This window comes from Pan paniscus, chromosome 7 (genome assembly GCF_029289425.2).
Source record: "Pan paniscus chromosome 7, NHGRI_mPanPan1-v2.0_pri, whole genome shotgun sequence".
In the NCBI taxonomy this organism is placed as follows: Eukaryota; Metazoa; Chordata; class Mammalia; order Primates; family Hominidae; genus Pan; species Pan paniscus.
In genome coordinates, this window is record NC_073256.2 from 31,421,313 (window position 1) to 31,437,041 (window position 15,729).

The following is a 15,729-nucleotide window of genomic DNA, read 5'->3' on the forward strand; positions in this document are numbered from 1 at the left end:
TTCTCCGGTTGTCCCTTTGAGATTTTTCTGGACTGTGCAATCTGCAAGAGTGGGAAATCCTGGACCAGGTGAGGACTTAACCCCAGGCAGAGGTGATAGGGAAGGGGCAGGGGTACTCACAAGAGGGATATGATGGAGCTGGAATCCACACCATGAGATCCTTGACAGACCAGATTCTACTATGCTTTGCATACACATGGACTCTGTCTGAAATTCAAACACATAATCAGGGTCAGACACGGTGGCTCATGCCTGTAATCCCAGCAGTTTGGGATGCCGAGGTAGGTGGATCACTTGAGGTCAGGAGTTCAAGACAAGCCTGGACAACATGGTGAAACCCTGTCTCTACTAAAAATACAAAAATTAGCTGGGTGCAGTGGCACATGCTTGTAATCCCAGCTACTCGGGAGGCTGAGGTGGGAACATCACTGGAACCCAAGAGGCGGAGGTTGCAGTAAGCCAAGATCGTACTACTATACTCCAGCCTGGGTGACAGAGTGAGACTCCATCAAAAAAAAAAAAAAAATCATAATCATAGTTTATTTAGTTTATTTTTTTAGTAGAGGTTGGATATTTCTAGTCTGAAATTCCAAATCTGAAATGCTCAAAAATTTGAAACTTTTTGAGTGACCACATGATGCCACAAGTGGAAGTCACGCCTGACTTCATGTGACTGGTTGCAGTCAAAATGCAGCCACAGGACACATGGTTTCTTCAGCTTCTCCAAGGGACAAAAGGCCCTTCCACCCCTCTTCGGATGCTATCTATGTTTTCCTCGCATGCCCAGATTTCCCCACGCGAGCACGCTAACAAAGTGTAATAAAATGGCATGTGTTCAGGCACCAATGACGGGTTCCCCACGATGCCCCACATGGGGCCAAGAGCTGCGTGCATTACTCGGTGTGGTCTTTTGCTTATTTCCTGCTCTGTGGTGTAAAGATATTGTTGAAAATGTCAAAAAGACCTGCAGATACCCCTATGAGTAACACTGATGAGAAAAAGGAAGCATTTATGTAGTAGTGATGATGAAGATGACATTGTCAACACTGCAGAAAAAGTGCCTGTCGATGGCATGGTGAAAAGGTGCGATGGGCTTATTGAAGGACTAGAGCAGTGTGCAGCCATAACACAAGAAATCATGTCAGTTTATAAAACCAAAGAGAGAGCTCCAAGACAAAAAAAAAATTCTTAATGAGGCAGGTGACTCTGGAGGAAATATTTTTTAAAAGCCATCTAGCAGGCTGGGTGCAGTGGCTCATGCCTGTAATCCCAGCACTTTGGGTGGCTGAGGAGGGCAGATTACCTGAGGTCAGGAGTTTGAGACCAGCCTGACCAACACGATGAAATCCCATCTCTACTAAAATTACAGAAATTAGCTGGGCGTTGTGGCAGGTGCCTGTAATCTCAGCTGCTCAGGAGGCGGAGGCAGGAGAATCGCTTGAATCCAGGAGGCGGAGGTAGCAGTGAGCCAAGATGGTGTCACTGCACTCTAGCCTGGGCAACAGAGCAAGACGCCGTCTCAAAATAATAATAATAATAAAACCCTTCTAGCAGAATGTCTCCTCATCCCTAGAGGCCCCTCTTTTTGGTCCCTCAACTGCTTCTGATGTTGCTTCTTGCCTTGCAAAATAAAATACAGGGTACAGTAGCCTTTTAATCAAAACACAGCATTGCAGATGGAGACAGAAAGCCTGCTCTTATTTGTTGCTGTTAACAACTGACACAGGTATCTCATGTTGTGCTGCTTGGCTACCCTGAACACTATTTTTTTTAAACCGTATTAATGATATGTCCTATTTTTACTGTTAAGTATTTAAGTCTGAATAAGTATATGAACATGATTGCTTATCAGAAGCATATAAATTTAGAGTCAGGAATGATGGTGAGGTCACACAACTGCAGATTGTCCACATGTGTGGCTGAGATAGTGACGCCTTTTCTTTCTGATGGTTCAGTGTACACAAACCTTTCTTCATGCACAAAATTATTAAAAATGTGGTATAAAATTACCCTCAGGCTATGTATATAAGGTATTATGAAACATCCATGAATTTTGTGTTTAGATTTGGGTCTCATCTCTAAGAAATGTCATTCTGTCTATGCAAATCTTCTAAAATCCAAAATCCGAAACACTTCTGGTCCCAAGCAGTTTGGTTAAGGGATACCCAAACTGTAATAACCCCATGAGTGCCTCTTTGGGAGCAATTGTGTTACACTAATATATAATTCATCGTCACGTTTCCCCTTAATTCAGCCTTAGAAAAATCATTAGGTGACTTACAGCTTCATGGTTGGAAACCATGATCTTCATTTAAAAGCTCTTTCTTGAGCAACCTTTTTTCAGTAAAATGACTTTGGGATTACTTGTCGTCTATCCTGCCTAAACCTTCTTTCCTGGGAGAAAAGAGGATGAGTAATACACATTCCACTCCTTCTCTGGAAGTGCCTTTCTTATGTAATAGCAGAGCAGTCTTCTTCCACGGTACTATTTTGGGGGACCTATTGCTTTTATCTCAACACAAACTGACAGCTGTTTTTGTCAAACTGACACCAGCAGCCAATGCCTAGGGGAAGCCGGGTGCTATATTTTCATTTTTCTTCACTCCCGTTTTTGATTTTCTTGTTCATTTCTGACATTTTCTCATCTACAGAATCAAAATGAATTGTAATATAGTTGCAATGAACATGGCCTTGTCATTGCCTGTGGAGGGATGGCCTTTGGTAACTGATCTCATGACCAATATTAAGCTGTGAGCTCTCTTTTCCTAATTTTTACATTATCCTCTTACAACCACCTCCCTCAACACACACACCCACACACACACACACACACACACACTCACACTCCCCACCCAGATGTTATCATGTTCATTTCCCCTATTTCGTTTTGGGGGCTAATATCCTACTCTTAGTGAACAGTCCATTTAGACACATACTCCTTGACATTTTTCGAGGAAAACAAAGTGCTCTCAGGGAGTATTTGATCTCTTTCCGCTAAGATAAACGCCCCTCACGTTGTTCACTTTCTTTCAACATGTTTATCAGGGGTAACTTTCTAGTCCCTGATGGGATTCCAGAGAGGATCGTATTCTCCCGGTGCAACATATTTTGTTGTTTTGAAGCTCTGAATTTGTTCTGCTCATAGGATTTCAAGGACAGATGCCAGCTGTTCCTTTCCTTAGCATTTCCATTGTAATCTCTCTGGTGTATCATTAAGGAGTTCTATGTAGAGGAGAAAATATTTATGAAGCTGTTTTACTGGCTTCATTATTCAAAGGGAGTTGGAACCAGAGTCAAAGTGTCACCCCAATCTAGAAAAGCTAATATTGCTTGCTGTCTATACTTTTGTATCCACCCGTCATATGCTTACCCCTGGCTGTGCTTATTCAGCTCTTATTCTGTGTTACTCCTGAATTAGTCTGTAGCTTTGAGACAGTAGGGACCACCCATCTTTGTTTGTCTTACAGCTACCAAAGCATCTGTTGCCTAGTAGGTGCTTAGTCAACATTTCTCAAATTAAATTTAGTTATAGTAGAGCTCTATCATACATGGCTAGCCTCTCCTCTAATGCTAACATCTATGGGACTTAAGAGTTTGTGATCCTTCCTCCTCTAGTTTCATTTCTTTTCTTACTGTGTGTATTCTCTTTTGATTTAATATACTCTAATGTCCCTAATGGGCTATGTACTAGAATAATGATTTTTTTAATTTAATTTTTTTGAGATGGAGTCTCACTCTGTCACCCAGGCTTGAGTGCTGTGGCGTGATCTTGGCTCACTGCAACCTCCGCCTCCCAGGTTCAAATGGATTCTCCTGCCTCACCCTCCTGAGTAGCTGGGATTACAGGCAGGTGTTACCGCACCTGGCTAATTTTTGTAATTTTAGTAGAGACGGGGTTTCACCATGTTGGACAAGCTGGTCTTAAACTCCTGACCACACGTGATCTGCCTATCCCGGCCTCCCAAAGTGCTGGGATTACAGGCATGAGCCACTGTGCCCAGTCAATGATGATGTTTAAATGAAGTTCTCCTGAGATTCATGACCATCTAAGTTTGTTGTCCTTCAGTTACCAGAGACAATATGCCCAAGTGTAAAACCTACACCTCCTATCGCATTTCCTCTGATGGTGAACCACTGTACTGTCTCCCCTGGGGCCATCCTTCTTTTCTGTTCTCCACGTGTTTATACAGTAGACATTCATTGAACATTGTAAAAATACCAAAAAAGATGCAGAGATCATAAGACATATTGTCCCTGTCTAGAAAGTGCTGCCGTCAATTATGGAACATATGTTCACACAGCTCATACTGTAATATACAATACAATGCATTGCTGACCATTATGACATTTCAAAATCAGTTACCTGTATCTAGACCTTCTTATATCCTATTTCCCACAAATGCATACATCTTAAGTAAACTAATTTGGATGTATTCACATGCATTACGAAGGAAGGGTTTATTAGAGTTTATATATGGCCATTACTAAAGTTTCCTTTGCTTTACCTTGTATTCTTTCTTCTTCCTTATTTTAGGATAGTAGTGGTACATTGTACTGTATCAGGCTTATTATCAGAGCTTCATCTTCAGGATGTTCCCTGCCTTAACTCTGCATGAGTCACCAGGTCCTATTAATTTGGTTCTTTCTCCTTAATATCCCTTCATTTCAATCCTTTCTAAGCATTATTAATATCATTCTTTGCTAACATATTTAACCAAGTTCTTTCTCTGTCTTCATTGTGGACCCATCCATGCAGTGCCAGTCTACACTACTGCCAGAGCCAATTTCTAAAACCCAGATCAACTTTCGTCATTCTTCTTGTTGAAATAATTCAGTGGTTCCCCATGATGTTCAGAAGCTGGACTAGGTCCTATATGATCTGACTCCTACCCTCTCTTCCAGCCTCTTATTTCACCATTTGCTTCCTTGCCTCCCTTTCTCCTCGCCATCTGTATAGTTAAGAGTGCGAACTCTAGGGTCAAATTATCTGGGTTCAAATCCTGGCTCTGCCACTTACTAGCTATGTAACTTTGGGAAAGTCACTTAGGTCCTCCTTCTTTTCTGTAAAATGGGGGAACTAGTAGTTCCTATTTTATATAGTTATTGGGATGAGTCAATGTGTTAAATGCTTACAACACGGCCTGGCCTATAGCAAATAATTAATACAGACACTTCTCCACTTATGATGGGGTTACATCCCAATAAACCCATTATAAGTTGAAAATATTATAAGTCAAAAATGCACTTAGGCCTGGTGCAGTGGCTGACTTCTGTAATCCCAGCATTTCAGGAGGCCAAGGCAGGAGGATTGTTTGAGCCCAGGAGTTTGAGACCAGCCTGGGGAATGTAGGGGACCCCATTTCTACAAAAATCACAAAATTAGCAGGATGTCATGGCACATGCCTATAGTCCCAGATACTTGGGGGTGCTGAAGCAGGAGGGTTGTTTGCACCTGGGAGGTCAAGGCTGCAGTGAGCTGCGATGGTGCCACTGCACTCCAGCCTGGGCAACAGAATGAATACCCTGTCTCAAAAAAAAATGCATTTAATACAACTAACCTACAGAACATCATAGCTTACCTCCCTAGCCTAACTTAAACGTGCTCAGAACATTTACATTAGCTGACAGCTGGGCAAAATCACCTGGCAAAAAGGAACACTGTTGAATCTCAGTTGTCTACATTCATGGTGGTGTGCCAACTGGGAGATGTGGCTCTCTGTGGCTTCCCAGCATTGTGAGAGAGGATCCCACCGCATGTCATTAGCCTGGAAAAAAGATCAGAATTCAAAATTCAAAGCACAATTATTACTGAATGTATATCACTTTCACAGCATCATAAAGTCAAACCTTCATAAGTCTGGGACCATCTGTATATATTTCTGTGTGTGTGTTGCTGTTATTGCTGTTGTTATTCATTTATTGGCTTTGTGTCTTTCTTTTTGCATATGCTGTTTCATATGCTTGGAATCACCCACTTCTCCTTTTCACCTGGCTGACCCCACTCATCTTTTGAACTTCAGTTTAGGTGTCAGCCCCTTGAGGGAGCCTTCACTCCCCCTTCCCACTCCAGGCTGGATCAGTAGCCTATGTGCTCCTGTAGCACCGGTGCACACCCACATCATAACATTCTTCACACCAGATAAGGGGTATTGACATTGTGATTTTGAACACTGTAAGTGACCTAAAGGTCCATGATGTTTAATAATTTGCAATAACACAAAATGATTATTTTATAATGATTGTATGAATATATGATTACAGTATTAGTCCATTCTCAGGCTACTAATAAAGAGATACCCGAGACTGTGTAATTTATAAAGGAAAGAGGTTTAATTGACTCACAGTTCAGCATGGCTGGGGAGGCCTCAGGAAACTTACAATCATGAGTGGAAGGGGAAGCAAACATATCCTTCTTCACATGGTGGCAGCAAGGAGAAGTGCCAAGCAAAAGGGAAAAAATTCCCTTATAAAACCATCAGATCTCTTGCAAACTCACTCACTATCATGAGAACAGCATGAGGGTAACCACCCCTATGATTCAATTACCTCCCACCAGTTCCCTCCCATGATACATGGGGATTATGGGAACTGCAATTCAAGATGAGATTTGGGTGGGGACACAGCCAAACCATATCAATTCCATTATTTTGTAGATGATTATATCAAATAATCTTGATTCTTGGTATTAAATAAGGCAAGGCATGAGTTTGGGGAATCACATTAGCTCAGGATGTATCCATCCCAGAAGTAAAGTTCTACTGCACTTTAATTTTCTGTTTATTTGTATGCTTCAGATATTAAATTCTGGGGTCCTGAATGGGGTGAGAGCTGTTTTATCTGTATCCCTAGTGCCTTACATCTGCCAGAGATTCAGTTAATATTTGCTGAAAAGATGAATGTGTATTTTTAATTTAATACAGAATTTTTTTTTTTTCCAAAAATCTGGCTTTGCCCCTGAGCCATGGTTTGAGGTGCTGAACCTCTTCCCAGGAAAATACACGCATGGCTCATTTCAGAAGGTTTAAGGTACAGACCTTGCCCTAGAAGATGGCCTTCTGTTTAGTCAAAGAGAAGAGAAAAAGAAATGTGTTTCTTTCAATACTAAATACGACTGATTTAATAAAAAGACTCAATTGGAATTCAACTCCTTTTAGATATATACGACCCCATTCTATCTTTGCCCAACAACTTCTTGGAGAAGGTGATATGATTCATGCACTTTAGACAGAGGCAAATTTGGATCCTAATTTAGGAAAATGAAGCAAAATCAGTCATATTTGTAGGTGTTTTGGGTGCCTGATTTGGGCATATAGACAAGCCTCCTGCCCAGGTAGCACACATATGCCTCCTACTTCTACACTAGCTACAATTCCTCTTCTCATTGGTACTCTTACTGACGGGGGCGTTGAAGACTTTCCCTTTGGTGGCTTATCTGAGGGGTCTAACATATTTAGGCACAAATGCCTGAAGGAAAGGCGCATAGACAACCACATTGTCTGATGACAGTCGACTGCCCAGGTCAGAGCCTGGCAGGGTAAGTCCGAACGGAGAGTCTCTAGCTTCACCCTGTCACAGGGACTCAGTTAGCAAACATCATGTCTCTTATAATTAAGGCAGGCTCTAAAATTGCATGAGGAAAGATAAGATGCTTTGGTAGCTCTTTCAAAATGCTTCTTAAACGCACTTCTAAAAAGTTAGCTTCTGTGGCTCTCAATGGCACAGATCATGTGCCTACATATGAGTGAGATGTAGCTGGGGTTAAAATCTATAGGCAAGTTCTGAAAACTACAGAGAAGTTTTCCAAAGCACATCCAGATCACTGATTCTTAAATAGGGGCCAGGACTAGGGTGGGGCTGGTGTAGGGGAATGTTGGGGGAAGCCACATGCATCTCTGAGTAGGAAACCCACACGCACCCTGCCATCGTGAGAATCACTGGGTGTAATAAGAAGTACAGTTTGTGGCAGTGTGGTGAACACACAAGTGATAAGGAAAATAGGAAAAATTGTTGCAGGCTGGGACTTAGATTATGGTCCATTCACCCCACTTGCAGACAAGCAATTAGGGTCCAAGGTGTTATAGGATGGGCTTTTCCTATCACATCAGGCATCTCTCGAGATCTCATTGTATATCACAAGACCTCTATATTACAAAGTGGTTTTTGGTGCATTATTTTTTTAATAACTAAAAGCCTTTTGATGGGTTTCATGACAAACTCTTATGAAGAAGAAAAATGTGAACAATGATGAATAACTGTGAGTACTTATCAAATTGACAAGAAAGTAGCTGATAATATGGAAAATATTGAGCAGTCCAATTGTACTGGAATGATTTAGTACAATTTAGTAATATTGTCTTAGGTAGTATTTATTTAATTAAGCCCCTGGAATCAGAGATGACTCTCAATGTTAGCAATTTTCCCAGGAACAAGATGAAATCATTCAATTTAATTTTAGGAGAAAGTATTGTATGTTTTATAGAAAGCTTAGGAATTGATTTATTGGCCTATTGATTTGAACTGCTCTTATAATTCTGGCACACTCCACATATTAACAATTCTTTCTAATCCCTACTTGGCTGGATAATTTATGCATAGGTCAGGAAGTCAGCCTGGGCTGTAGCTGGCTCCATATACTTATCATGTGAAATGACATTTAGTATTTGTTTTCTTCCTGATAGGGCCTGTGCTTCCTTCAGAGACTCACACAAGTGGTTTATCATGAGAAGGACCGCACTATTTCATTTCACTCCTACAAGTTTTCATTTACGTTACACATTGAGAAAGTTATGAGAAGCAACTGTCACTCTCTGGAGGTGGAGACTGCCGTGATTCACAAAGACAAGAGGTAATTTTCCTGTAATCACAGGATGACTCAGGTTAGTAGCTTTCAGCCCTTCTGCAACTCACACACCATGAGGTGTTTTTAGCAATGTGCATATTTAGTGAACCTAATTTTTCCCAATCCCTATAATTTTAAATTTATGACAATGTGATATAAAGTAAGTTGGAATTTATTTTTGCATGAGGTGGAAAACAGTATTTGAAAGTAGTTGTACAGGGTATGTAAAAATTATAAGAACATATTTAGCATTTTTAGAAAGCAAAATACTTTTGTAGGACTTAAACATATTTTTAAATGAGATTTTTATCACACAAAAGTTTACAATATCATTTGTACTTGGAAATGATATATAGATGTTAAGTGTGAAGTTGCATGTATTAAAAAGTAAAATGAAAAAGCTATGCATTTTGTAATTAGGTCTTTTTTATAACGTCAGTTGTCTTTTAACTGTTCGGACCAACTTGCATTTTCACTTTAGAATTGTAGTTTAAGTGTGTCTTTGAAATTTAAAGCAGAATTTTATGCTCCCTCTTTTTTAATTCTGTGTCTTCTATGGCATTTATAATAGGAGAGCCATTTCCAATATTTATATTTCTTTTTAGTTATGAAAAAGTGACCATCATATGCCTAGATTGTACCTATAATACAGACCTGGCTGGGTGCATTGGCTCATGCCTGTAATTCCAGCACTTTGGGAGGCCGAGGCAGGTGGATCACCTGAGGTCAGGAGTTCAAGACCAGCCTGGCCAACATGGTGACCCCGTCTCTAGTAAAAATGCACAACTTAGCCAGGCGTGGTGGTGGGCGCCTGTAATCCCAACTACTCGGGAGGCTGGGTTAGGAGAATTGCTTGAACCCAGGAGGTGGAGGTTGCAGCAAGCCGAGATTGTGCCACTGCACTCCAGGCTGGGCAACAAGAGCAAGACTCTGTCTCAAAAACAACAACAACAATAGACCTCTGGGGCAGCAAATCAGAAAACACAAAATAAAACTGGAAAAGCTCAGTCTTGCTTTCCTCCAAGTGCCCATTGACTCACAGCTGGCTCTTTAGGATTTATAATCAAAGAGTCAAGGACCAGCTTGTACAGAGTAAAGTATTGTTGTTTTGCAGAGGGAGCTAAGAAACAGCTCCTTGATTCATTGGCTCTACAATTAATTACTGAGTGATGCTCTGTGTTCTGCACTATCCTAGGCTCTATAATGTACAGATGAGACATATATAGAGATATATAAAAACATCACATTTCCATCTCTGCCATCCAAAAACTTATAATCTAGTTGGGAACATATACAGAGTTGAGAGTCCATGACAATATCCAGAAAAATGCCCTAAGAGTGATAGAGATAATAAATTTGCAGTGTATAGAAGTCCTGGGGCTAGGCACAGTGGCTCACACCTGTAATTCTAGCTCTTTGGGAGGCCTGGGTAGACAGTGCAGTGGTTCACCATCAGAGGAAATGCGATAGGAGGTGTAGTTTTTAGACTTGGGCATATTGTCTCTGAGGTATCTGAAGGACAAGAAACTTAGATGGTCATGAAGCTCAGGAGAACTTCATTTAAACAGCATCATTGACTGGGCACAGTGGCTCATGCTTGCAATCCCAGCACTTTGAGAGGCCGGGATAGGCAGATCACCTGAGCTCAGGAGTTTGAGACCAGCCTGGGCAACATGGTGAAAACCCATCTCTACTAAAATACAAAAAAAGAAAAAAAAAAGCCAGGTGTGACGGCGTGCACCTGTGGTCCTGTGGTCCCAGCTACTCAGGAGGCTGAGGCAGGAGAATTGCTTGAATCTGGGAGGCAGAGGTTGCAGTGAGCAGAGATCGTGCCACTGCACTCCAGCCTAGGAGACAGAGCAAGACTCCATCTCCAAAAAGTAAAAACTAAAAATAAGTCCTGGAATGGATGATTTTTATCTGTAGTTACCCATAAATCCTTTATGCAGGAGGAAGAAACTGTGCTAGACTTTGCAGACCAGTAGATTTTGGCAGGAGGAAGTGATAGGAGAGCATTGCTCGTGAGAGAGAATAGACTGCTGGCTTCAGCAAAGACCTGAATAAGGTCCTGAGCAAGTACCTCTCGGGAAGAACTGAGTAGATTTGTGTGGATACAGCTGAGAGTTTGAGGTACTGTCGTTCCACGATATAAGACTGCAAAGTGGACTGGACCAGGTCAGGGAGGGTTTTCATGACAGACTGAGGAGTGCAGGTGCTATCCCATAGGCAGCAGAGGTACCCTGAAGGGCTTTCAAGAAGGAGTGAATATTATCCAATGAGGTTGTATAGAAAAATTAACCCTGCACTGCCATGAAATAGAGATTCTAACCAACTTTCCTTGAATTCATAGAAGGAAAATCATGAATCGTAGCCAGCAAACCAGGAATGGCACATGTGCTATGTGGTTTACGCAGTTACCTTTTACTATAGGAATGTATTGTGTCTCCAGCCAAGTGGACATTAACAGAGAAGGTTGTGTTGCCAACTCCCATCTTTATGAATATATTAGAGGGGATAGATGTGGGGGGTGCAGAGACAGCAAGAGGAACAGACAGACCAGTTAGACTAGCTGAGATACTAGGGGATGGCAGTACAAACAGAAAGACAGAAAGGGGGCAAAGGTGCCAGCACTGTGACAACTTTGATCTTCTAGGCTGGCATTCCAATAGCACATTGCTATCTCAGCAGATTCTTTTGCTTCAATCAGAGTCCCTTCATCCATTTGTGATGAGTCCTGTTGGCAACCCTAGTGGCCATGGTACATCTCTTTCACTGTGGCCCCCACTGGGGTACATGCTGTGGTTGTGAAGAAGCATTCAAGTTTGTAATACTTTAGTCCTTTGGCTATACATGTCAAAATCAACTAAAGCAAGAAGGAGGATTTGTTGGGAGTGCCTAAGTAGCTGGCACAATAAAAGGAACTGCTGCAAACTAAACCTCGGGAAAGTTACAACTTGGGATGAGGCACGAGGATCTTTTCTTCAGGGCTGAGCCATCAGCAGTTCTGCTCCAACCTCTTGTCAATTTCCCGGGCGAGGGAGAATAACTGTCCGAGATTGGATCATGTGCCCACCCCACTGCCACTGTCAATGTGCCTGGCAGGCCTCAGTGACACTTGGAGTCTGAGAGAGGTGCAGTTCCCCAAAGGAATAGAGGATAAACAGAGGCTTTTAAAAGTATTTTAATCTCTAAAACGTCTGTGACTGCAAATAGTGGTCATATGTGTGTGCATGGTCTCAGGCTTGGGAACGGATCAGATATTCCCCAGAATCTTAGATCTCCAAAATTACTTTTCACTGCTACCTCTAATGGACCCTCTGCTCTTTCAAACTAATGTTTTGAAAAAAATAAAACTTTTTTATTTTTTAAGAAGATACTGATATTGACTAGAAGGTATTGACTAGGCAATACCTTCATGCCTGCATGCCTCTAGCTGCATGGATTAAGCGTCTTTTCTCTTTCTCCCTTTCCTTTCTTCCCTTTGGTAGCGCTCAGCTCTTCAAACACATCAAGTGCCCGGAGGTGACTTAATTTATGCGTCTTAGCTATGTTGGAATTCTCAAGTTTGCTACTTTCCCTGAAAAGCAGGCTAAGAGGACCTTAAAAGCAGAGTGTCTTGTCCACCTTTGGGGAACCCTTGAATCGATTCTTCTTGCAAGTGCAATTTAAATGACAAGAAACGAACATTTTATTTTTTTTATTTGAGACGGAGTTTCGCTCCTGTTTTCCCGGCTGGAGTGCAGTGGCGCGATCTCGGCTCACTGCAACCTCCGCCTTTCGGGTTCAAGCAATTCTCCTGCCTCAGCCTCCTGAGTAGCTAGGATTATAGGCATGCACCACCATGCCCGGCTAATATTTGTATTTTTAGTAGAGACGGGGTTTCTCCGTGTTGGTCAGGCTGGTCTCGAACTCTCGACCTCAGGTGATCCACTCGCCTCGGCCTCCAAAAGTGCTGGGATTACAGGCGTGAGCCACCGCGCCTGGCTGAAAAGAACATTTTCAAATCTTGCCTACGCTTCTAGGCTGAGTTCCAAGGCGCAGCTCCCGACTTCTCATGCATTCGTTTGAAGATGTGTCAGTTTACACACACAGAGGGCTCACTGAAAATTTCCCTTTTTAATAATTTCCTAATACTGTGGAATGAACATAATAAACTGCAACACAATACAACTCTAGACTTTCTAGAGCAAGAATTGTTAACCTTTGGCATTATTTTGGGTTTTAGTTTCTTAACACAAAGCTTCAAGCAAGTTTCAGCTGCAGTTAGAAGCAGTCAAAATGTAATTTCCATTAGTGATAAATGTGTAAAAAGTTATATGAGCAGTTGATATTTGATTATATAAATCTAGTTTGAGTGCTAATTGGAGTAGATGTAAACAAATTTATACAAAATTATATATTTTTTACCTTTTCTTTTCTCTGTTCTTTATACATATTAAGTCATAGCTCTTAGCTCTTTGTCTGCTTTCCTTATTCTCCATTTCTGACTTTCTTTGCACTAACATATATGAACCGCATGATAATCATTCAATACATATATTAATTTCCCCGTTTCTTCTCCTTGCACTTCCCCTGGTTTCTTTCTTCTTTTCCTTGTCATTCTGTCTTGATCCTTTTCTTGATTTTTATAAAGAAAACTTTACTGATACATATGTTTGTCTTCTTTGTGTTGTTTTTGTTTTGGGTTTGGTTTTTTGGGAGGGAACACTGATTCGTCTATTAGTTGTGTATGTTTCGGGAGATTAACCATCCAGATACCAATTAGGCCCAAGTCATTACTGTCTTAGGTTCTAAGGCTTTTAAATATTATAACATTTTTCAGAAAGATTTTATTCTCTGCAGACTAAAAAGCTCAGCAGATTTTTCCAATAACTGCACATATAAAGAGCCACATAAACAGTAGACTAAATATCACAGATGCTCCACATGAGAGTAATAAATGAGGACACTAGTTTGTCCATACATTTTTCATAAGGTACTGAAATAACTGAAAATTGTCTTAACGAGTAACAGTAACCATGAAACAGCAAGATAATTAGAGAATGAAGGTAAGCAGCAATAGCAACCACCTGCTGCTACAAGCTGAGGATCATGTAGCCTCCTTCCTGGACCTTTACACAATTTATGTTCCCATCTATTTATTGAGATCAGTAATCCTCATACATTATTATAGTTGTGCTACTTGGAAGCTGTGGCTGGCACAATTCATCCTTAATTTCACTTTGAGTTATTGAGTAAAGCTATTCAATGTGTAATAAGATCACAAATATAAGGTAGGTAAAATGAATTTCCTTCCTCTCATCATACTGATGAGTCACTTACCTGCTGCCCTAACTGAAACAACTTCTTTACTGGGAGCAAATGGACTCTATTCTTGGCTGGTTACTGGATAATCTGGCATTGGACATTATCTCATTTAAGTTACTTATTTCTTCAGTTAGATTTCTTCTGAGCCAAAACTCTCTCAGCAGTTTCTGTATATACTATGACATAATCTTATTGAATGGGGATACTGCTTTGACATTTCACCTGATCTTTGAACCCAGTGATCTCCAGTTTCTAGCTGCCCAGAAGGCACTGACTGGATGGCATTCATCCCTCATGGGAATGGCAGAACACAGATGAGAGAGGATACTCTGCTCAGTTTGAAGTTCTAACATGGTTTAAAGTACATAACAAGGCAACTGCCTCAAAGCAAAAGGGGGTTTTAATTGAAATATACATGGACCAAAGTGCATATATCATAAATGTACAAATAAATGAATGAATTTTTCATAACCTGAGCGACCTCATGTAACCCGAGCCCAGATCAAGAAACAGAACATTATCAGCACCCCAGGACCACCTCCCAACCCCCAGTGCTCCCTGCCAGCTGCTACCCCAGGCAGCCTCTATCCCACTTCTAATGGCCCACATTTGTTTTATCTGTTTTTGTACCTTCTTTATTTTATTTTATTTTATTTTATTTTATTTTATTTTTTATTTTATTTTATTTTTTATTTTCTTTGATCTATCTATGGGCTCATGTTTTTGTACTTTCCATAATCAGAATCCAACAGTGCGTATTCTTTTGTGGACTTCCCTTTTAATATGATATTTATGGAATTTATATCATTTGGATGTTTGTCCCCTCCAAATCTCATGTTAAAATGTGACCCCCAATGTTGGAGGTGGGGACCATTGGGAGGTGTTCGGGTTATGGGGGTGGATCCCTCAGGAATGGCTTGGCATCCTCCTTATGGTAATGGGTGAGTTCTTGCTCTATCAGTTCACATGACAGCTGGTTGTTTAAAGGAGCCTGGCATCTCCTCCCCTCTCTCTTGCTCCCTCTCTGACCTTGTGACACACGTGCTCCTCAGTCACCTTCCACCATGAGTAACAGCTTCCTGAGGCCTCACCAGGATCCAAGCAGATGCTGGTGCCATGCTTGTACAGCCTGCAGAACCATGAACAAAACAAACTGCTTGTCCTTATAAATTACCCAGGCTCAGGAGTTCCTTTACAGCAACACAAAATGGACTAATATAGGGATTGATCCATATAGTCGCATATGGTTGCAAACTTTCATTCTTTTAACTCTGGTAGCATTTCATTCTATGAATATACCACAATTTATTTGATCATTTTACTGATGATGGTCACATGTGCAGTTTCCAGATTTGTGCTACTTCGAAGAGTGCTTCTTTGGATATTCTAGCATATGTCTTTTGGTGAATATGGGTGTTCATTTCTTTCGGATATATGTATATACCTTTAAGGGTGGGGTTGCTGGGCCATAGGCTATGCATATGTTTAGCTTTAGTTGTTGCTGTCAGGCGGTTTTCCAAACAGACTGAAACAATTCACATTTCTTCCAGTGGTGTATTAGAACTCACCGATTCCATGTTTTC

General features: G+C 41.1%; 1 protein-coding gene across 4 annotated transcripts in view; it reads left to right on the forward strand.

Moving 5' to 3' along the window:
* The window catches only part of TRMT9B (tRNA methyltransferase 9B (putative)), a 77,705-nt gene that overhangs the window by 29,884 nt on the left and 32,092 nt on the right, over window positions 1-15,729 (forward strand). For 2 of the 4 annotated variants that reach the window (XM_034965668.3, XM_008959547.5), the window contains exon 2: window positions 8,679-8,845. In XM_034965668.3, the coding sequence (XP_034821559.1) occupies window positions 8,787-8,845 (59 nt within the window). In that variant the 5' untranslated portion in view covers window positions 8,679-8,786. The other 2 variants (XM_034965671.3, XM_008959550.4) reach the window with 2 other exon arrangements.